Source organism: Ranitomeya imitator, chromosome 5 (genome assembly GCF_032444005.1).
Source record: "Ranitomeya imitator isolate aRanImi1 chromosome 5, aRanImi1.pri, whole genome shotgun sequence".
Classification (NCBI taxonomy): Eukaryota; Metazoa; Chordata; class Amphibia; order Anura; family Dendrobatidae; genus Ranitomeya; species Ranitomeya imitator.
This window is the reverse complement of record NC_091286.1, coordinates 434,908,968-434,929,545: the sequence shown is the minus strand read 5'-3', so window position 1 is coordinate 434,929,545 and position 20,578 is coordinate 434,908,968. Positions and strand designations below refer to the sequence as shown.

Genomic DNA, 20,578 nt, shown 5'->3' with positions numbered 1-20,578 from the left:
TCCACAGCTCCAGACTTAGGTGCAATATTTCTTTTCCCACGACCACCTGATGCTCCATTACCACTACCATCATTACCAGCTGACAATGAACGCCCACGGCCACGACCTCTTCCACCAGCCTTCCTCATTGTATTAAAAACATAACCAAAGTAACGGTATTTGTTGCTGTCAAACAACTTACATGGTGAGCTATATCTTCAGTATGATTTCGATATCCCTTTACAGGTTGGTGAGACCGCAAGGAAAATCAGGCACAATGTTACACACTCTGTTTTCTGTGGCACCAAATCAGAGAGATGCCACACACGCAGGACTGTCACTCAAGCACAAATGTCAATATTAATCTCCCACTGTATTTTTTTTTTTATTTCAGGGAGAATTTAGAAAGCAAAAAATAAATAAATTGCCTTTCTATGGCCCAGTGCCCACTATTTGAGAGAGAGAGATGGCACACCCAGGAGTCAAGACTGGCACACAAGCAGAAAGGGCAATATTAATCTCTCACTGATTTTTTTTTTTTTTTCAGGGAGACTTTAGAAACAAAATAAAATAAAATGATTTTTTAAGGAAGAATTTAGAAACCAAATAAAATAAAATGATTTTTTCAGGTAGAATTTAGAAACCAAATCAACCAAAAAAATAAATAGGCTTTCTATGGCCCACTGAGTGAGAGATGGCACACACAGGAGTCAGGAGTGGCACACAAGCCCAGAGGCCAATATTTATCTCCCACTGATTGATTTATTGATTTTTTCAGGCAGAATTTAGAAACCAAATCAACAAAAAAAATAATAGGCTTTCTATGGCCCACTATGTGAGAGAGATGGCACACACAGGGATGGCACTCTAGCAGAAATGCCAATCTTAATCTCCCACAACTTATTTTTTGTAGGGAGAATTAAAAAAAAATAAAAAAATAAAAGGGACTGTCCTACAATTACTATCTCCCTGCAGTAATCTCAGCCAGGTATGGCAGGCAGCAATAAGGAGTGGACTGATGCACAAATTAAATAAAAAGTGTGGACAAACAAAAAAGATAGCTGTGCAGAAAGGAAGGAACAAGAGGATTTGTGCTTTGAAAAAAGCAGTTGGTTTGCACAGCGGCGTACACACAGCAATGCAGCTATCAGGGAGCCTTCTAGGGCAGCCCAATGAGCTACAGCGCTGAGGAAAAGAAAAATGTAGCTTCCACTATCCCTGCACACCGAAGGTGGTGTTGGACAGTGGAAATCGCTACAGCACAAGCGGTTTGGGGGTTAATGGACCCTGCCTAACGCTATCCCTGCTTCTGACGAAGCGGCAGTAACCTCTTCGTAAGCTCAGATCAGCAGCAGTAAGATGGCGGTCGGCGGGAACGCCTCTTTATAGCCCCTGTGACGCCACAGACAGCAAGCCAATCACTGCAATGCCCTTCTCTAAGATGGTGGGGACCAGGACCTATGTCATCACGCTGCCCACACTCTGCGTTCACCTTCATTGGCTGAGAAATGGCGCTTTTCGCGTCATTGAAACGCGACTTTGGCGCGAAAGTCGCGTACCGCATGGCCGACCCCGCACAGGGGTCGGGTCAGGATTCATGAAACCCGACTTTGCCAAAAGTCGGCGACTTTTGAAAATGAACGACCCGTTTCGCTCAACCCTATCCACTCATGCTATCTCCGATTGTCTTAAGCGCACTAAGCGGTTCGCTAGGTCTGCCACCATTGGTACGGTACAGTCTAAATTTCTTTTGTCCGTTACTCTGATTTGCTCTCTGTCATCCTTTTCTGTAATGGCATTTGTGGATTCAGGCGCTGCCCTGAATTTGATGGACTTGGAGTTTGCCAGGCGCTGTGGTTTTTTCTTGGAGCCCTTGCAGTATCCTATTCCATTGAGAGGAATTGATGCTACGCCTTTGGCCAAGAATAAGCCTCAGTACTGGACTCAATTGACCATGTGCATGGCTCCTGCACATCAGGAGGATATTCGCTTTTTGGTCTTGCATAATCTGCATGATGTGGTCGTTTTGGGGTTGCCATGGCTACAGGTCCATAATCCAGTGTTGGATTGGAAATCTATGTCGGTGTCCAGCTGGGGTTGTCAGGGGGTACATGGTGATGTTCCATTGCTGTCAATTTCGCCTTCCACTCCTCCTGAAGTCCCTGAGTTTTTATCAGATTACCAGGATGTATTTGAAGAGCCCAAATCCGGTGCCCTACCTCCTCATAGGGATTGCGACTGTGCTATTAATTTGATTCCTGGTAGTAAGATTCCTAAGGGCCGTCTGTTTAATTTATCTGTGCCAGAGCACGCCGCTATGCGGAGTTATATAAAGGAATCCTTGGAGAAGGGTCATATTCGTCCGTCGTCATCACCGTTGGGAGCAGGGTTCTTTTTTGTGGCCAAGAAGGATGGTTCTTTGAGACCTTGTATTGATTACCGCCTTCTTAATAAGATCACAGTCAAATTTCAGTATCCTTTGCCGCTGCTGTCTGATTTATTTGCTCGGATTAAGGGGGCTAGTTGGTTCACCAAGATAGATCTGCGTGGTGCGTATAATCTTGTGCGAATTAAACAGGGTGATGAATGGAAAACGGCATTTAATACGCCCGAGGGCCATTTTGAGTACCTGGTTATGCCATTCGGGCTTTCTAATGCTCCATCTGTGTTTCAGTCCTTTATGCATGACATCTTCCGAGAGTACCTGGATAGATTCATGATTATATATTTGGATGACATTTTGGTCTTTTCGGATGATTGGGAGTCTCATGTGAAGCAGGTCAGAATAGTGTTCCAGGTCCTTCGTGCAAATTCCTTGTTTGTGAAGGGGTCAAAGTGTCTCTTTGGAGTTCAGAAGGTTTCATTTTTGGGTTTCATTTTTTCCCCTTCTACTATCGAGATGGACCCTGTTAAAGTTCAGGCCATTTACGATTGGACTCAGCCAACATCTGTGAAGAGCTTGCAGAAGTTTCTGGGCTTTGCTAATTTTTATCGTCGCTTCATCGCTAATTTTTCCAGTATTGCTAAACCGTTGACTGATTTGACCAAGAAAGGTGCTGATGTGGTCAATTGGTCCTCTGCGGCTGTAGAGGCTTTTCAGGAGTTGAAGCGACGTTTTGCTTCTGCCCCTGTGTTGTGCCAGCCAGATGTTTCGCTCCCTTTTCAGGTTGAGGTTGATGCTTCTGAAATTGGAGCAGGGGCTGTGTTGTCGCAAAGAAGTTCTGATGGCTCGGTGATGAAACCCTGTGCCTTCTTTTCTAGAAAATTCTCGCCTGCTGAGCGCAATTATGATGTGGGCAATCGGGGGTTGTTGGCCAGGAAGTGGGCATTCGAGGAGTGGCGACATTGGCTTGAAGGAGCTAAACATCGCGTGGTGGTCTTGACTGATCACAAGAATTTAACTTATCTCGAGTCTGCCAAACGGTTGAATCCTAGACAGGCTCGATGGTCGCTCTTTTTCTCCCGTTTTGATTTTGTGGTTTCATACCTTCCGGGATCTAAGAATGTGAAGGCTGACGCCCTGTCAAGGAGTTTTGTGCCTGACTCTCCGGGTGTTCCGGAGCCGACGGCTATTCTTAAAGAAGAGGTAATTTTGTCTGCCATTTCCCCTGATTTGCGGCGTGTGCTGCAAAAGTTTCAGGCTGATAGACCGGACCATTGTCCTACGGAGAAACTGTTTGTCCCTGATAGATGGACTAGTAGAGTTATCTCTGAGATTCATTGTTCAGTGTTGGCTGGTCATCCTGGAATCTTTGGTACCAGAGATTTGGTGGCTAGATCCTTTTGGTGGCCTTCTTTATCACGGGATATGCGTTCTTTTGTGCAGTCCTGTGGGACTTGTGCTCGGGCTAAGCCCTGCTGTTCTCGTGCCAGTGGGTTGCTTTTGCCCTTGCCGATCCCAAAGAGGCCCTGGACGCATATTTCCATGGATTTTATTTCTGATCTCCCTGTTTCTCAAAGGATGTCAGTCATGTGGGTGGTTTGTGATCGCTTCTCTAAGATGGTCCATTTGGTACCTTTACCTAAATTGCCTTCCTCCTCTGATTTGGTGCCATTGTTTTTCCAGCATGTGGTTCGTTTGCATGGCATTCCAGAGAACATCGTCTCGGACAGGGGTTCCCAGTTTGTTTCGAGGTTTTGGCGGTCCTTTTGCGCTAAGATGGGCATTGATTTGTCTTTTTCTTCGGCTTTCCATCCTCAGACTAATGGCCAAACCGAACGAACTAATCAGACTTTGGAGACATATCTGAGATGCTTTGTCTCTGCTGATCAGGATGATTGGGTGTCATTCTTGCCTTTGGCTGAGTTCGCCTTTAATAATCGGGCCAGCTCGGCTACTTTAGTTTCTCCGTTTTTCTGTAATTCTGGTTTCCATCCTCGTTTCTCTTCAGGGCAGTTTGAGACTTCGGACTGTCCTGGTGTGGATGCGGTGGTGGACAGGTTGCAGCAGATTTGGACTCATGTGGTGGATAATTTGACATTGTCCCAGGAGAAGGCTCAACGTTTCGCTAACCGCCGGCGTTGTGTTGGTCCCCAACTTCGTGTTGGGGATTTGGTTTGGTTGTCATCTCGTCACGTTCCTATGAAGGTTTCCTCTCCTAAGTTTAAGCCTCGGTTCATTGGGCCATATAAGATTTCTGAAGTTCTTAATCCTGTGTCATTTCGTTTGGACCTTCCAGCTTCTTTTGCCATCCATAATGTGTTCCATAGGTCGTTGTTGCGGAGATACGTGGCGCCTATGGTTCCCTCCGTTGATCCTCCTGCCTCAGTGTTGGTCGAGGGAGAGTTGGAGTATGTGGTGGAGAAGATTTTGGATTCTCGTGTTTCTTGACGGAAACTCCAGTACCTGGTCAAGTGGAAGGGTTATGGTCAGGAAGATAATTCCTGGGTTTTTGCCTCTGATGTTCATGCTGCCGATCTTGTTCGTGCCTTTCATTTGGTTCATCCTGGTCGGCCTGGGGGCTCTGGTGAGGGTTCGGTGACCCCTCCTCAAGGGGGGGGTACTGTTGTGAATTCTGTTGTCCAGCTCCCTCCTGTGGTCGTGAATGGTACTTCGGCGAGTTCCGTCTATGGGCTCCCTCTGGTGGCTATGAGTGAAGCTGCGGCTTCTGAGGTTCCTTACACAGGTGACGTGGTTTATCCTTTGGTTGGCTGTTCTATTTAACTCCTCTCAGATCGTTACTCTAGGCCAGCTGTCAATGTTTTTGCATTCGTTCAGTTTGCTCCTGGATCTCTCTGGTGACCTGCCTTCTCCTGCAGAAGCTAAGTTCCTTATAGTCTTATTTTGTTCTCTGTTCTCTTGTCCAGCTGGTTTTTATGATTTTGTCTTGCTAGCTGGAAGCTCTGGGATGCAGAGTGGCCCCTCCGCACCGTGAGTCGGTGCGGAGGTCTTTTTTTGCACACTCTGCGTGGTCTTTGTAGGTTTTTGTGCTGATCGCAAAGTTACCTTTCCTATCCTCTGTCTATTTAGTTAGTCTGGCCTCCCTTTGCTGAACCTGTTTCATTTCTGCGTTTATGACTTTCATCTTTACTCACAGTCAATATATGTGGGGGGCTTCCTTACCTTTGGGGAATTTCTCTGAGGCAAGGTAGGCTTTATTTTCCTTCTCTAGGGCTAGATAGCCCTTAGGCTGTGACGAGGCGCCTAGGTCTGGTCAGGAGCGCTCCACGGCTATTTCTAGTGTGTGTGATAGGATTAGGGCTTGCGGTCAGCAGAGTTCCCACATCCCAGAGTTCATCCTGTATGTGGTTTAACTATCAGGTCATTCCGGGTGCTCCTAACCACCAGGTCATAACACTCCACCTCCTCTAGGGCCTCCACCTGTGCCCTCAACCTCTCCCTTAATCAGACACGCATTCCAAAAGTGCAGATAGAATTGCCCCCAGCTGCATATTGTGCAGCCATGATTTACCGAATGCAGGTAGTGTTCAAATTAATATGCCTTGGAAATCACAGTCACACATCTCAAGAGCTGTTGACAGCTATCCAGGCCATGTTAGACTAATTGCTGTCTTCACTGAACTTGGAGACAGGGAAGACTGTGTGTGATAATGGTGAAAAGTCGATGGCGACCCTAAGCTGGAACAACCTGACATCCATGCCTTTCAAGACTCACGTCCTCAACCTGGTTGTACAGCAATTTATCTGCCACTATCCCGGCCTGTACCGTCGCTGTGTGCTCACTTCCACTGAAAGCACCCCACAGGTCATTGACTTGCAATGCTACCAGAGGTCTTTCAGCCTACTAGGTAACCATTTGATTTGCGATGTTTCAACATAGTGGAATTCAAGTCTGCCCATGTGCATTAACAAGCCCTGGTGCAGTACGTGGAATGGGCACAGATGAAGGACCTCTGCACCCTTCTGCACACTTTCAAAATGGCTACTAAGCTGGTTAGCACTGATCATGCCATCATCAGAATAACTATTCCGGTCATCTACATGCTAGAGCACGCTTTGAGTAGTCTACTTGAGGACGTGGTAGTCCCAGAGGAAAAGGTGGAAACAGAGGAGGATGTGGAATGGATAACAGTATGGCTAAGTTCCAGACTGTCATTGCAAATGTTGTTTAATGTGAAGATAGATTACAGCAATCAAGGGGAACTCATGGTACCAGACAAACTGTTAGTGAAGGTGCAGAGGCCAAGGAACAAATTGGGGAGGATGAGAAGGAAGAGGTGATGGATAGAAACCCTCTCTGTTGTCGGTGGTTGGCGAGTGGAGACAGAGTAAACAACCTTGAGTGTTACCCGGCCACCAACACAGCATGGACTTGGACCTCATGGAAGCACCCGACACATGAGCGCCTTCTTGCTGCACTGTCTTTAACATACAAAACCTACAAGAAGAAAGAAGAACAATACCTAGGCTGGCGTCTACAGGTCAGGACCTGGTCCTTTGTCTGCCCTAATTCACACACTGAGATCAACTCTGACATATGGTAAGGTTTTAAATATTAGACAGCATATGCCCATCCCGATCAGGGTCACCTTGCCAACGGTGGGATAGCTTTTATGCTATTTTTGATCAAAAACAGTATTACTAAGAACCCTGAGTTATTTAAATGGACTTTTGCTTCTTACTTATTTAGTTACAGCAGTGTTTATATATTTTTTGTCTTGTAAGTTTTGTATCCTTTATGGCCAAAGTATGCATTTATGTCCTGCATGCATACCAACTGCAACCAAGCTCAATTTTTGTATTTTTACTATCTTCAACATGATTCCTGTATTCTTAGGATTAGAAATATTGCTGACTACTGGTTTGTCATTCTGTTAAATCCCTGGTACTAAGGTAAATTTAGTCAGATGCTTCCCCCCTGGAAGGGACGCGTGCATGCTGGAGTATCGAAACATGCTTGTAGATAATCTTAACCCCTTAATGACAGCCAATACACCTTTTAACTGACCTGACATATAAGAGAATAGCCTCCCCATACAGTTAGCAATCCAGCATCTGTCGGTTGTGCACAATAGCTGACATCTTTCTGCATCAGCCACGATCAGTGTTTGCACCGTCCAAATCTGTTTAACCCCTTAGATGCTGCTGTAAATAGTGACTACATCATTACAGATGGTTAACAGAGTGTGGGGGTTTCCACTTTATCCCAATTGGTGCCCTCAGATCACGATTGTGTGGTCCTGATGTTTGCGGTGGCAATTCATGACCAAATAGTGGCTTGGAGTCTGACGGCTGTAGTAATCTGTTCAGAAGTTAGAGGCATTTAGGTGGTAAAAATCCACATTTTCATTTCTGTCATACCACTTTGCATTAATTCCTGTAAAGCACCTGAAGGGTTAATAAACTACCTGACAGCAGTTTTTGATATGTCAGGGGGTGCTGTTTTTAAAATGGTATCACGTTTGGGGGTTTCCTAATATATGAGACCCCTAAAATCACTTCAAACATGTTTAAGTCCCTAAAAAAATTAATTTAGTAAATTTCCTTGAAAAAATTAAAAATTGCTGCTACATTTTTAAACCTCCTAAAATGCTAAAAAAAAAACAACATTTTACAAATGATGCTGATGTAAAGCAGACATGTGGGAAATGTTATTTATTAATGTTTTTTTTGTGGTATGACCATCTGGATTAAAGGGATAATCCTTCAAATTTTGAAAATTGCTCATTTTTCAACATTTTTCTCAAATTTTTGATATTTTTTATAAATAAACACAAAACATATTGACCTAAATTTACCATTATCATAAAGTATAATGTGTCACGAAAAAACAGTCTCAAAATCACTGGGATTTGTTGAAGCGTTGCAGAGTTATTACCACATAAAGTGACACTGGTCAGATTTCAAAAATTTGGCTCCGTCACTAAGGGGTAAAGAGTAGATTTCCCCAAGACACCAGTAAGGCTGCCGTCACACTAGCAGTATTTGTTCAGTATTATACATCAGTATTTGTAACTACTAACACCTAATCCCATATAATTACATATGGGAAGAAGAAGCGGTCCCGTTCAATTAAAACCAATGTTTATTAGGTAAATATAAAAATTAACAGAATAAAAAAGCAAAATAACCGTAGTAGGGGACACCAGACGGAACAAGGCTGTATGTGTATAAATAACTGAATAATCACCAGGCAATAATAATGCATATGCCAATGCTGATGAACGGGAGGACAAAAGCACAAAAACACCGACAAGTTACAATATAGCCAAATAAACAAAATAAGCATGCCATATCATAGTTGCTGCCTTAGTATAAGTATATCCAGCACTGTGGCTAAAATAGCAGGCAACCACAATAAATACCGGAGCAAATAGCTAACAATATATCCATCCCAATAACCCCAGCATAAAGACAAAATATAGCCTGGCAGAGAAACAGTGCATACCTAGCCCGAATGGCGTCCCCTTTCGGGCTAGGTATGCACTGTTTCTCTGCCAGGCTATATTTTGTCTTTATGCTGGGGTTATTGGGATGGATATATTGTTAGCTATTTGCTCCGGTATTTATTGTGGTTGCCTGCTATTTTAGCCACAGTGCTGGATATACTTATACTAAGGCAGCAACTATGATATGGCATGCTTATTTTGTTTATTTGGCTATATTGTAACTTGTCGGTGTTTTTGTGCTTTTGTCCTCCCGTTCATCAGCATTGGCATATGCATTGTTATTGCCTGGTGATTATTCAGTTATTTATACACATACAGCCTTGTTCCGTCTGGTGTCCCCTACTACGGTTATTTTGCTTTTTTATTCTGTTAATTTTTATATTTAAATAATAAACATTGGTTTTAATTGAACGGGACCGCTTCTTCTTCCCATATGTAATTATATGGGATTAGGTGTTAGTGGTATTGTGAAGTGCCCTGGTACAGGTGAAAGACATTTGTTGAATTAATCAGTATTTGTAAGCCAAAACCAGGAGTGGAACAATTAGAGGAAAAGTATAATAGAAACATATGCACCACTTTGCATTTATCACCCACTCCTGGTTTTGGCTTACAAATACTGATGAAAAATACTGACCAAATACTGCTAGTGTGATGGCAGCCTAAGGCACACAGTGTGCATCCCAGTTCTAGATGTCCAACCTCAGGAATGACAAGGTGTCATCGCAAAAACATTAGCAGCAACAGCGGTGTTAGTGGCATAAGCAATTTCTGTGAGTCGTTTCACACATTTTTTAGACCAGCACCAGCAGAACAGAGTACAAGTCTGAGACGTTGTGAATGACTGGAGAGGATAATGCAGGAGTATCTGGAGCTCAATTTCAATGCCATCAGTGAGAGTTTGGACCCTATGGCATTTTGGTCTTCAAAAATGGAAGAGTGGCCTGAGCTTGCCTGTCACTCCTTGGAGGTTTTGTCTTGCCGGGCAGCCAGTAGTATAAAGGGTGTCAGAGGGCCAAAATTCTATTTCTGCTCAGTGGAAATTTATGCCACTTTAGTGGTGTGTGACAATAATTTTTTTAAATGTGGAGATTCCAAGTTGGGTCTCCATCTGGTGGGTTGCCAGTAGTAGAAGGTGTGTCAGAGACCTATTATACTGTTTCTACTCTGTGGAAATTGATTCTACTTTAGTGGTGTGTGACAATAATTTTTTGAAATGTGGAGAATTCAAGTTTTGTCTCCTTCACGTGTGTTGCCTGAAGAAGTAGGGCTCTCAGGCAGGCAGACCTGTACTTACTTTCACTCAACTACCTGTGTTAGTTTCCTTACATTTTTCTACCAGTAAGGCTGCCGTCACACTAGCAGTATTTGGTCAGTATTTTACATCAGTATTTGTAAGCCAAAACCAGGAGTGGAACAAATAGAGGAAAAGTATAATAGAAACATATGCACCACTTCTGCATTTCTCACCCACTCCTGGTTTTGGCTTACAAAACACTGATGTAAAATACTGAACAAATACTGCTAGTATGACGGCAGCCTAATACTGTATGAAACTGATGTTTGTGCCAGCTGACTGTGGATGGAAAAAAAATTGGATCGAGGCTACCAGCTAAGAAGACTGACACCGCACCCTTAGCCATCAAGTCCTCATTGAAACTTCAAATCAAAGCTGTAATTGCTGGCCTATATCCTGATACCTCATGTATGACCCATGGCTAATTGCTTCTATGCCATTATAAAAGGTTCTACTGTGGGTCAATTGATCTGTCAGCAACCTGTGTTACTTTCCTTACAGTTTTCTACCAATAGAACTGTATATAACTGATGTGTGTGCCATTTGAGTGTGGCTGAACAAAATGGAGGTGCTGCATGAGGTATCAGGCCTCCCAGCTAAGAAGGCTTACACTGCTCCCTGAACTACCAAGTCCTCATTCAATTCAAAGCTGTAAATGCTGGCCACAATGCTGATACCTCATGCATGGCCACTTTTCATTGATGCCTCTTTTCATGGTGTCTGCCTCTAATTTCAGCTGTTTGGGAAGCTTTTTGTCACCCCGTAAAGTATTGTGTATACATTTGGTTTGGAATCCCATTGAATTTAGTGAAATTTGGGTATGTTCGTCTAACTGTTCAGCGACCATGTTCCACCAAAGTCTAAACGTTCGGCTAATCGAATCGAACTGAACCCTAAAATGTTCGCTCATCTCTAGTCATCTTTCATAAAGTCCACTTTGGTCAAAAAGCGACGGATGGTGTGATTTAATGCTGATGTACCATGAATTTGGAGTTCACCTCTAATTTTATTCAAAGTTGTTTTTAGTTATTTTTTCACCATTGATATTATCCATCTCTTCAATTTGTCATCAATGTTCCTCTTGTAGCCAAGAATCCCATGGATCTTACTCTTCGGAATAATAGTGCAGCTGTAGTAACAAGAACATCATGCTGTTTGTAAATGGTCTTATATCCATTACCTTTAACACATTTGTCCATAGTTTTCTTTCTAATCTCCTGAGGCAAGTCTGTCCTTAGCTTTTCTTGGTCCATGTTCAGTGTAGTACACACTATGATACCAAACAGCAAAATGACTACATTTCACCCTAAATAATAAGCAAATTGGTTGATTACAAATTTATAGATACCTTTGATGATAATTACAGAACATCTTAGGTTAACATGTCTCTTTGGTAAAATTATTTTCAATCTTTTCAATTTGTACCATGATTGATGTCCAGGCCATTTTCATTAGTTTGATTTAAAAAAAAAATATTTTGAAACTCTGTCCTAAAGCAAAGTCTGATTTCCATTAGTTGATATTCAGTAAATTTACATTAAAACTAATTTTTGCCTGTTTCAAGTTATTTTAGTGACCACTAGTTTTTCTTACTTTAATAGAAGGATACCAACAATTTTCTATGTGTGTAAAAATATATATTTTGTGATGTTTCATGTGCATGATAAATTATTAAATAGCTTTATGATCCAGGTGTGACAAAACCAGATATATTTGCATAAAAAAAACTTTAAAGCATTTTATACAACACTGGTAACTTGGAGTTGAAAATGTGATTAGTTTAGAAATTAGATTATACACTTCACTACTCAGATAGTGCTGTGCATTATACTAGCCTGTCAGTGTTAGGACTGATAGAAGATCTATTAGATCCAATCTCCAACAGGATATTATACGCCTTTGAATAAGGCAGACATGGGACTAAGCTAGGCTGATGGGCTGACAGATAAGTGGCTTTCTTCTGTCAAAGTCCTCAGATGCACATTCGTTATTGACCTCTGCATATGATTAATTATACCACTAGAATTGTGAATTGCGAATTGAGATACTGATTTGGCTCTTATCCTAAGTCATATTGCATGACTCGTTAAAGTGTTGATTGTGACTTGTAGGATCGCTACTTCCAACAGGTAGCGCTATAGAGTTTAAGTCCTCTTTTTCTCTGAAGAGGCAATTTGCATATTATCTTTCCCAGAGGAGCATTGCACGGCGAATAAGCCTCCTTACCTTGACAAGACAGAGCAGATATGTCATTCTCCATAAGGAGAAATGTTGCCCCTTAGGCCACTAAAATCAGATTTTTTTCAGTCCCAGCAAATGTAGTGGAAACTCATCTGTACATTACAGCTGGCACCTGCTGTGGATAGCATGGGCACAACTCTTGTACGTTCGCCTTCTGATAATGTACATGTACATCCTGCTGCAGAAAGTTTTACCCCACCTGGGCAAATATGTACACAATTTTAAGTTAATATAATGTGTTAATGGACCATTATTGTTTATAAATAGAAATGAGCAAATATGTCAATGTTTGGTTCGGATTACAATTGGCAAATTTGCAATATTCGCAAATTTATTAGTCGAATATTCACCGAACATAGCCAAAAGCCATTGGAGTCAATGGGAGGCAAAAGCAAATGCACACACAACAGCTTCAAACTGGCCCAAAAGCTGCCAAAACACATAAAATGAGGGGCAGACACCATGAAAGTGGCCTCAATTCACCCACACTACAAATTTTAGAATGGCTCAGCAGCAATCCGACATGCATGAGGTATCAGAGTATGGGCCAGCAATTACAGCTTTCAATTGAACGTTAAATTAAGGTGAGATGGGTGAACGACTGGTGTAGGCTTGCTGTGCTGGGAGCCCAGATACAACATGCAACAGCTCAACCTGCTTTGATGCTCAGCCACTCAGGTGGCACAAATATCAGTTTTGTAGACTACTATTGTCGGAGGCCTACTGCTATAGGCAACAAACATGAAGGAGACCCAACCAGGAGTCTACACATTTACCATAAATATTGGCTGACATCACTGAAGTGGCATCAATTTCACCAGAGTAGAAATAGTATAATCCAATTGAACACATCTGGGACATCATGTCTCACACCATCCACCAACGTCACATTGCACCACAGACTGTCCAGGAGTTGGCGGATGCTTTAGTCCAGGTCTGGGAGGAGATCCCTCAGGTGACTATCCGCCGCCTCATCAGATGCATGCCCAGGCATTGTTTGGAGGTCAAACAGGCATGTGGAGGCCACATATACACTACTGAGCATCATTTCCTTGTTTTGAGGCACTTTCACTGAAGATGGACCAGCCTGTAATTTGATTTTCCACATTTTGAGTATCGTTCCAAATCCAGGCCTCCATTGGTTAATAAATTTGATTTCCATTGATGATTTTTGTGTGATTTTGTTGTCAGCACATTCAACTTTGTACAGAACAAAGTATTCAGTGAGAATATTTCATTCATTCAGATCTAGGATGTTTTATTGCTTGTTCCCTTTATTATTTTGAGCAGTATATATAAACCGAATACCCGAGTATTATAGAATACTCGGTACGAGTATAAGCAAGTTTAAATATTTCACTACTCGCTTTTCCCTACCCACAATGCTACACGCTCTTGAACCAGTGGAATGACTAGGTCATTGTCAATAACATGTTGAACTTCCTCACATTGGTGAACCTATAGATCAAATAAAATAAGAAAAACATTAGACTTGAACAAAGAAGATCCAGGAAAACAAACTCAGAAGGGAGGTAAGAACATTTCTAAAACAATCCACAGCGAGGAGATTGGAACAAAACAAAATCCTCTAAACTGCATGCTTGCAAACGCCAGAAGCCTGACAAACAAGATGGAAGAACTAGAAGCAGAAATATCTACAGGTAACTTTGACATAGTGGGAATAACCGAGACATGGTTAGATGAAAGCTATGACTGGGCAGTTAACTTACAGGGTTACAGTCTGTTTAGAAAGGATCGTAAAAATCGGAGAGGAGGAGGGGTTTGTCTCTATGTAAAGTCTTGTCTAAAGTCCACTTTAAGGGAGGATATTAGCGAAGGAAATGAGGATGTCGAGTCCATATGGGTCGAAATTCATGGAGGGAAAAATGGTAACAAAATTCTCATTGGGGTCTGTTACAAACCCCCAAATATAACAGAAACCATGGAAAGTCTACTTCTAAAGCAGATAGATGAAGCTGCAACCCATAATGAGGTCCTGGTTATGGGGGACTTTAACTACCCGGATATTAACTGGGAAACAGAAACCTGTGAAACCCATAAAGGCAACAGGTTTCTGCTAATAACCAAGAAAAATTATCTTTCACAATTGGTGCAGAATCCAACCAGAGGAGCAGCACTTTTAGACCTAATACTATCTAATAGACCTGACAGAATAACAAATCTGCAGGTGGTCGGGCATCTAGGAAATAGCGACCACAATATTGTACAGTTTCACCTGTCTTTCACTAGGGGGACTTGTCAGGGAGTCACAAAAACACTGAACTTTAGGAAGGCAAAGTTTGACCAGCTTAGAGATGCCCTTAATCTGGTAGACTGGGACAATATCCTCAGAAATAAGAATACAGATAATAAATGGAAAATGTTTAAGAACATCCTAAATAGGCACTGTAAGCGGTTTATACCTTGTGGGAATAAAAGGACTAGAAATAGGAAAAACCCAATGTGGCTAAACAAAGAAGTAAGACAGGCAATTAACAGTAAAAAGAAAGCATTTGCACTACTAAAGCAGGATGGCACCATTGAAGCTCTAAAAAACTATAGGGAGAAAAATACTTTATCTAAAAAACTAATTAAAGCTGCCAAAAAGGAAACAGAGAAGCACATTGCTAAGGAGAGTAAAAGTAATCCCAAACTGTTCTTCAACTATATCAATAGTAAAAGAATAAAAACTGAAAATGTAGGCCCCTTAAAAAATAGTGAGGAAAAGAATGGTTGTAGATGACGAGGAAAAAGCTAACATATTAAACACCTTCTTCTCCACGGTATTCACGGTGGAAAATGAAATGCTAGGTGAAATCCCAAGAAACAATGAAAACCCTATATTAAGGGTCACCAATCTAACCCAAGAAGAGGTGCGAAACCGGCTAAATAAGATTAAAATAGATAAATCTCCGGGTCCGGATGGCATACACCCACGAGTACTAAGAGAACTAAGTAATGTAATAGATAAACCATTATTTCTTATTTTTAGGGACTCTATAGCGACAGGGTCTGTTCCGCAGGATTGCCGCATAGCAAATGTGGTGCCAATATTCAAAAAGGGCTCTAAAAGTGAACCTGGAAATTATAGGCCAGTAAGTCTAACCTCTATTGTTGGTAAAATATTTGAAGGGTTTCTGAGGGATGTTATTCTGGATTATCTCAATGAGAATAACTGTTTAACTCCATATCAGCATGGGTTTATGAGAAATCGCTCCTGTCAAACCAATCTAATCAGTTTTTATGAAGAGGTAAGCTATAGGCTGGACCACGGTGAGTCATTGGACGTGGTATATCTCGATTTTTCCAAAGCGTTTGATACCGTGCCGCACAAGAGGTTGGTACACAAAATGAGAATGCTTGGTCTGGGGGAAAATGTGTGTAAATGGGTTAGTAACTGGCTTAGTGATAGAAAGCAGAGGGTGGTTATAAATGGTATAGTCTCTAACTGGGTCGCTGTGACCAGTGGGGTACCGCAGGGGTCGGTATTGGGACCTGTTCTCTTCAACATATTCATTAATGATCTGGTAGAAGGTTTACACAGTAAAATATCGATATTTGCAGATGATACAAAACTATGTAAAGCAGTTAATACAAGAGAAGATAGTATTCTGCTACAGATGGATCTGGATAAGTTGGAAACTTGGGCTGAAAGGTGGCAGATGAGGTTTAACAATGATAAATGTAAGGTTATACACATGGGAAGAAGGAATCAATGTCACCATTACACACTGAATGGGAAACCACTGGGTAAATCTGACAGGGAGAAGGACTTGGGGATCCTAGTTAATGATAAACTTACCTGGAGCAGCCAGTGCCAGGCAGCAGCTGCCAAGGCAAACAGGATCATGGGGTGCATTAAAAGAGGTCTGGATACACATGATGAGAGCATTATACTGCCTCTGTACAAATCCCTAGTTAGACCGCACATGGAGTACTGTGTCCAGTTTTGGGCACCGGTGCTCAGGAAGGATATAATGGAACTAGAGAGAGTACAAAGGAGGGCAACAAAATTAATAAAGGGGATGGGAGAACTACAATACCCAGATAGATTAGCGAAATTAGGATTATTTAGTCTAGAAAAAAGACGACTGAGGGGCGATCTAATAACCATGTATAAGTATATAAGGGGACAATACAAATATCTCGCTGAGGAACTGTTTATACCAAGGAAGGTGACGGGCACAAGGGGGCATTCTTTGCATCTGGAGGAGAGAAGGTTTTTCCACCAACATAGAAGAGGATTCTTTACTGTTAGGGCAGTGAGAATCTGGAATTGCTTGCCTGAGGAGGTGGTGATGGCGAACTCAGTCGGGGGGTTCAAGAGAGGCCTGGATGTCTTCCTGGAGCAGAACAATATTGTATCATACAATTAGGTTCTGTAGAAGGACGTAGATCTGGGGATTTATTATGATGGAATATAGGCTGAACTGGATGGACAAATATCTTTTTTCGTCCTTACTAACTATGTTACTATGTTACTATGTTACTATGTAAAAAAATTAATAAGTCATACAGTTTTAAAGATACAAACCTGAAAAAAATCCAATTACAAGTCTGATAATGAAAAGAATACTTACACCCTGTCTTTCCTCCTCATGAATTTAAACCCAACGACCCTATGAAGATTCATTTCCACTTGACTGCTACACTTGAAGATTCCTGTAAAGAAAATACATGATTTACCATGTGTTGTATTGCCAGTCAATACATAACAATCAGTATATCCAATGTGATTAAATAATCAGCGTCAGGGAAAAGCAGTCAGGTCTTCACTGAAGGACATGTTTGAAGAGTAGGCAGCAGTCAAGTGAAACACTACAGAAAAGAACAGAAAAATTGAACTTGTTAAAAAGAGACAAACACAATGTAGTTTAAGCAAAAAATAAAAATTGAAGGCCAATACTTACATTATAGGCAACAGTCTAACAGCACAGCAAGCAGCACAGCACCGTAACAGCAACTCAACACAGGGACAGCAGCACCGTAGTGGAAAAGCAGCCCAAAATGGGGACAGCACAGTCTTCAAGAAAAGAAAAGGAAAAAAAATATACAAAGTGATGAAGGTAGTGAAACTGGGCAGTGCGTGAGACTGGGCAGAGCAAAGTAGTACACATTCATACTTACACAGGGCCATAGGAACATTCCACAACAGGTAATCACAGAAAAGGAAGGAGCAAGCCAGGCAAGGAGTCCAGGATAGGAAAAAAACAGTCTAGAAGAAAGAGAAAACAACATCAGGGATTTTGCAGCGGGTGACATAATTTCCTAGTGTGAAGTATGCATGCATGTCAAACGCATGCATACGCATGTCCTTGCGTATCAATGCGCTCCCACAGACAGTAATGCATTGTTTTGATGCACTCATCCGCATGCATATGTGTGCGCTAAATTGACGCCTCAAAAAATGCAACATGTTGCGTTTACCACACACCACGAAATGACGCATGCGTGCTCATCTGCAGGCGAACGCATGCTAATGCATGGCCCTGCTTACACAATGTTAAATACATGTATGCAAGACACATGCAGATCGGTACGCAGGTATACGCTGCGCACACATATGCAAATGTGATCCCGGCCTAATTTTTGTAAATGTGTAGACTCCTGGTCGTGTCTCTTTCATGAGTATTGCCTGTAGCAGTAGGCCTCTGAGACCGTCAAGCATCCACTTCATTGGAGTCAACTACCCGAGTTACTACTATCCTTAGATTTGTCTAATAATGGTAGGCTACAAAACTGATATTTGTGACACCTGAGTGAGGCCCAGCATGAAAACAGGTTGAGCTATTTTATGTGGTATCAGGGCTTCCAGCACAGCAGGCCTACACTGATCCTTCACCCACCTCATCTTACTTTGACATTTAGTTGGAAGCTGTAAATGCCGTCCGAGACCGCGATGCCTTATACATGGCTGATTGCTGCCGTGCCATGCTTCAATTTGTACTGTGGGAAAATTGAGGCCACTTTCCTGGTTTCTGCCCCTCATTTCATGTGTTTTGGCAGTTTTGGGGGTTATTAGAAGGTGTTGTGAATGCGTTTGCTTTTGCCTCCCATTGACTTTAATGGCGTTTGGCTATGTTCGGCAAGTATTCAGCGAATAAATAGTTGAATATTGCAAATTCGGTGATCACAATCCTTAATCAACATTGAAATATTCACTTATCTCTGGTTAGAACATTGTGGATGTTTCTTGCGGACGTGATTAGCTAGATGCAATGTGCACACATAAAGTTAGATTTTAAAAACATGTGCCCCATGCTCATCATACAAAATCAATATCCTAGCCAAAGGGCTCAAAATACTTTAGTAGAAACGCAAATATTTTCATGCACTTTTTACCAAATGTTACCATTTTTTTCTAATTTTATAAATTTTTGCTCGTGTTTCCAATCACGAATCCGATTGTGCCATATTCATGCCAATTTTATGTTTGGCAATCATTTTTCCAACAAATTCGCTCATCACTATTTATAAACAACTTTTTTTATATTGCATTTGCTATAAGCAGTACAGGATAATTCAATTCATGTTCATTAATAACAATTTCTTAAATTCTTATATCTGCATCAAGTAGACTCCAGTGGAAGGAATTCTTATTCTACACCAGTTCCCATTCTCCTCCACTTTACAGCGCATGTCTGTCATTGCCCAGGTTATTGGAGAGAGTAATATGACAATGTTCATGAAAGGGGCGCCTGAAATGGTTGTGTGCTTTTGCAAACCAGAAACAGGTAACTACAAAGCATGTATAGTAAAGTTATAATAACTATGATGCACTCTTCCCTCTACCCCACTTCCTAACTGTCACCCAGCTTGCTACTTCATCGTCCTGCAGCTCCATCCCACCATCCCCCACCTCATCTATCCCATTGAGCGTCTGCTCCATGAGCAGAAGACTCCTCTCCATATTGTCTATGGATCTCAGTGTTGCCAGCTGCACATTTAGATTCAGAATCTGGGTTTCCAAATGCACAACGTACTCACATCTCGCACAGCAGTATGCACCCTCAACCGGCTGCTCAAGGACTGCATACATGTGGCAAGATGTGCACTGGATGGCATTAACAAGAGTGGATCACATTTCCTAATGGGGATTGCACCAGACAGAAAAGTGAAATAAAAAAATAAATAAATAAATACAAAGTATTAATAAAAAACAGACAGTAATTCAGTAAATCCTCCCTTGGAAACTCCCTGAATCCAAAGTCACTGAATCACAAGTCACACTTACCGCCGTTCACACTTACACTCAGCTCACACTCAGCTCGTTCACACTCGCTGTGCTGAAGATTTATAGATTTTTTTTTTCTCTAGTTCCCTTAACAGCAATCCACCTTGCTGTTCAAGTGCACTTCCAAAAAGGGTCATTAATGACCAATTTTTTGTTTACATAAAATTTGTACACTGGTTATACAATACAAAAATCAGGATACTTCAAAATGATGAGGTTTTTACAGGAAGTAAAAATGTTTTTTTATGAATATATAGCTATGCAAATTATGGTTACCTTATATACTCGAGTATAAGCCGACCTGAGTATAAGCCAAGACCCCTAATTTTGCCACAAAAAAATGGGAAAACTTAATAACTCGAGTATAAGCCTAGGGTGGGAAACGCAGCAGCTACTGGTAAATTTCAAAAATAAAAATAGGCACCAATAAAGGTAAAATTAATTGAGACATCAGTAGGTTAAGTGTTTTTGAATATCCATATTGAATCAGTAGCCCCATATAATGCTCCATACAGTTCATGATGGGCCCATAAGATGCTTCATACAAAAATATGCTCCATACAATGCTGCATTAAGGTTGATTATGGCCCCATAAGATGCTCCATAGAAACATTTGACCCATATGATGCTGCATAAAGGTTGACTATCGCCCCATATGATGCTCCATAGAATATTATGCCCCATATATTGCTGAACAAAGGTTGATGGCCCCATAAGATGCTCCATAGAAAATGTGCCCCATATAATGCTGCATTAAGATTGATTATGGCCACATAAGATGCTCCATAGAAAATGTGCCCCATATAATGCTGCTTTAAGATTGATTATGGCCCCATAAGATGCTCCATAGAAAATGTGCCCCATATGATGCTGCATTAAGGTTTATTATGGCCCCATAAGATGCTCCATAGAAAATGTGCCCCATATGATGCTGCATTAAGGTTTATTATGGCCCCATAAGATGCTCCATAGAAAAT

The 20,578-nt window shown here is 41.6% G+C and overlaps 1 protein-coding gene across 1 annotated transcript in view; it reads left to right on the top strand.

The window, feature by feature from the left end:
* The window catches only part of LOC138638114 (probable cation-transporting ATPase 13A4), a 385,556-nt gene that overhangs the window by 210,060 nt on the left and 154,918 nt on the right, over positions 1 to 20,578 (top strand). Inside the window, exon 16 of the mRNA XM_069727134.1 lies at positions 18,945 to 19,101. Within this exon, the coding sequence (XP_069583235.1) occupies positions 18,945 to 19,101 (157 nt within the window). The remainder of the gene's footprint in view (positions 1 to 18,944; positions 19,102 to 20,578) is intronic.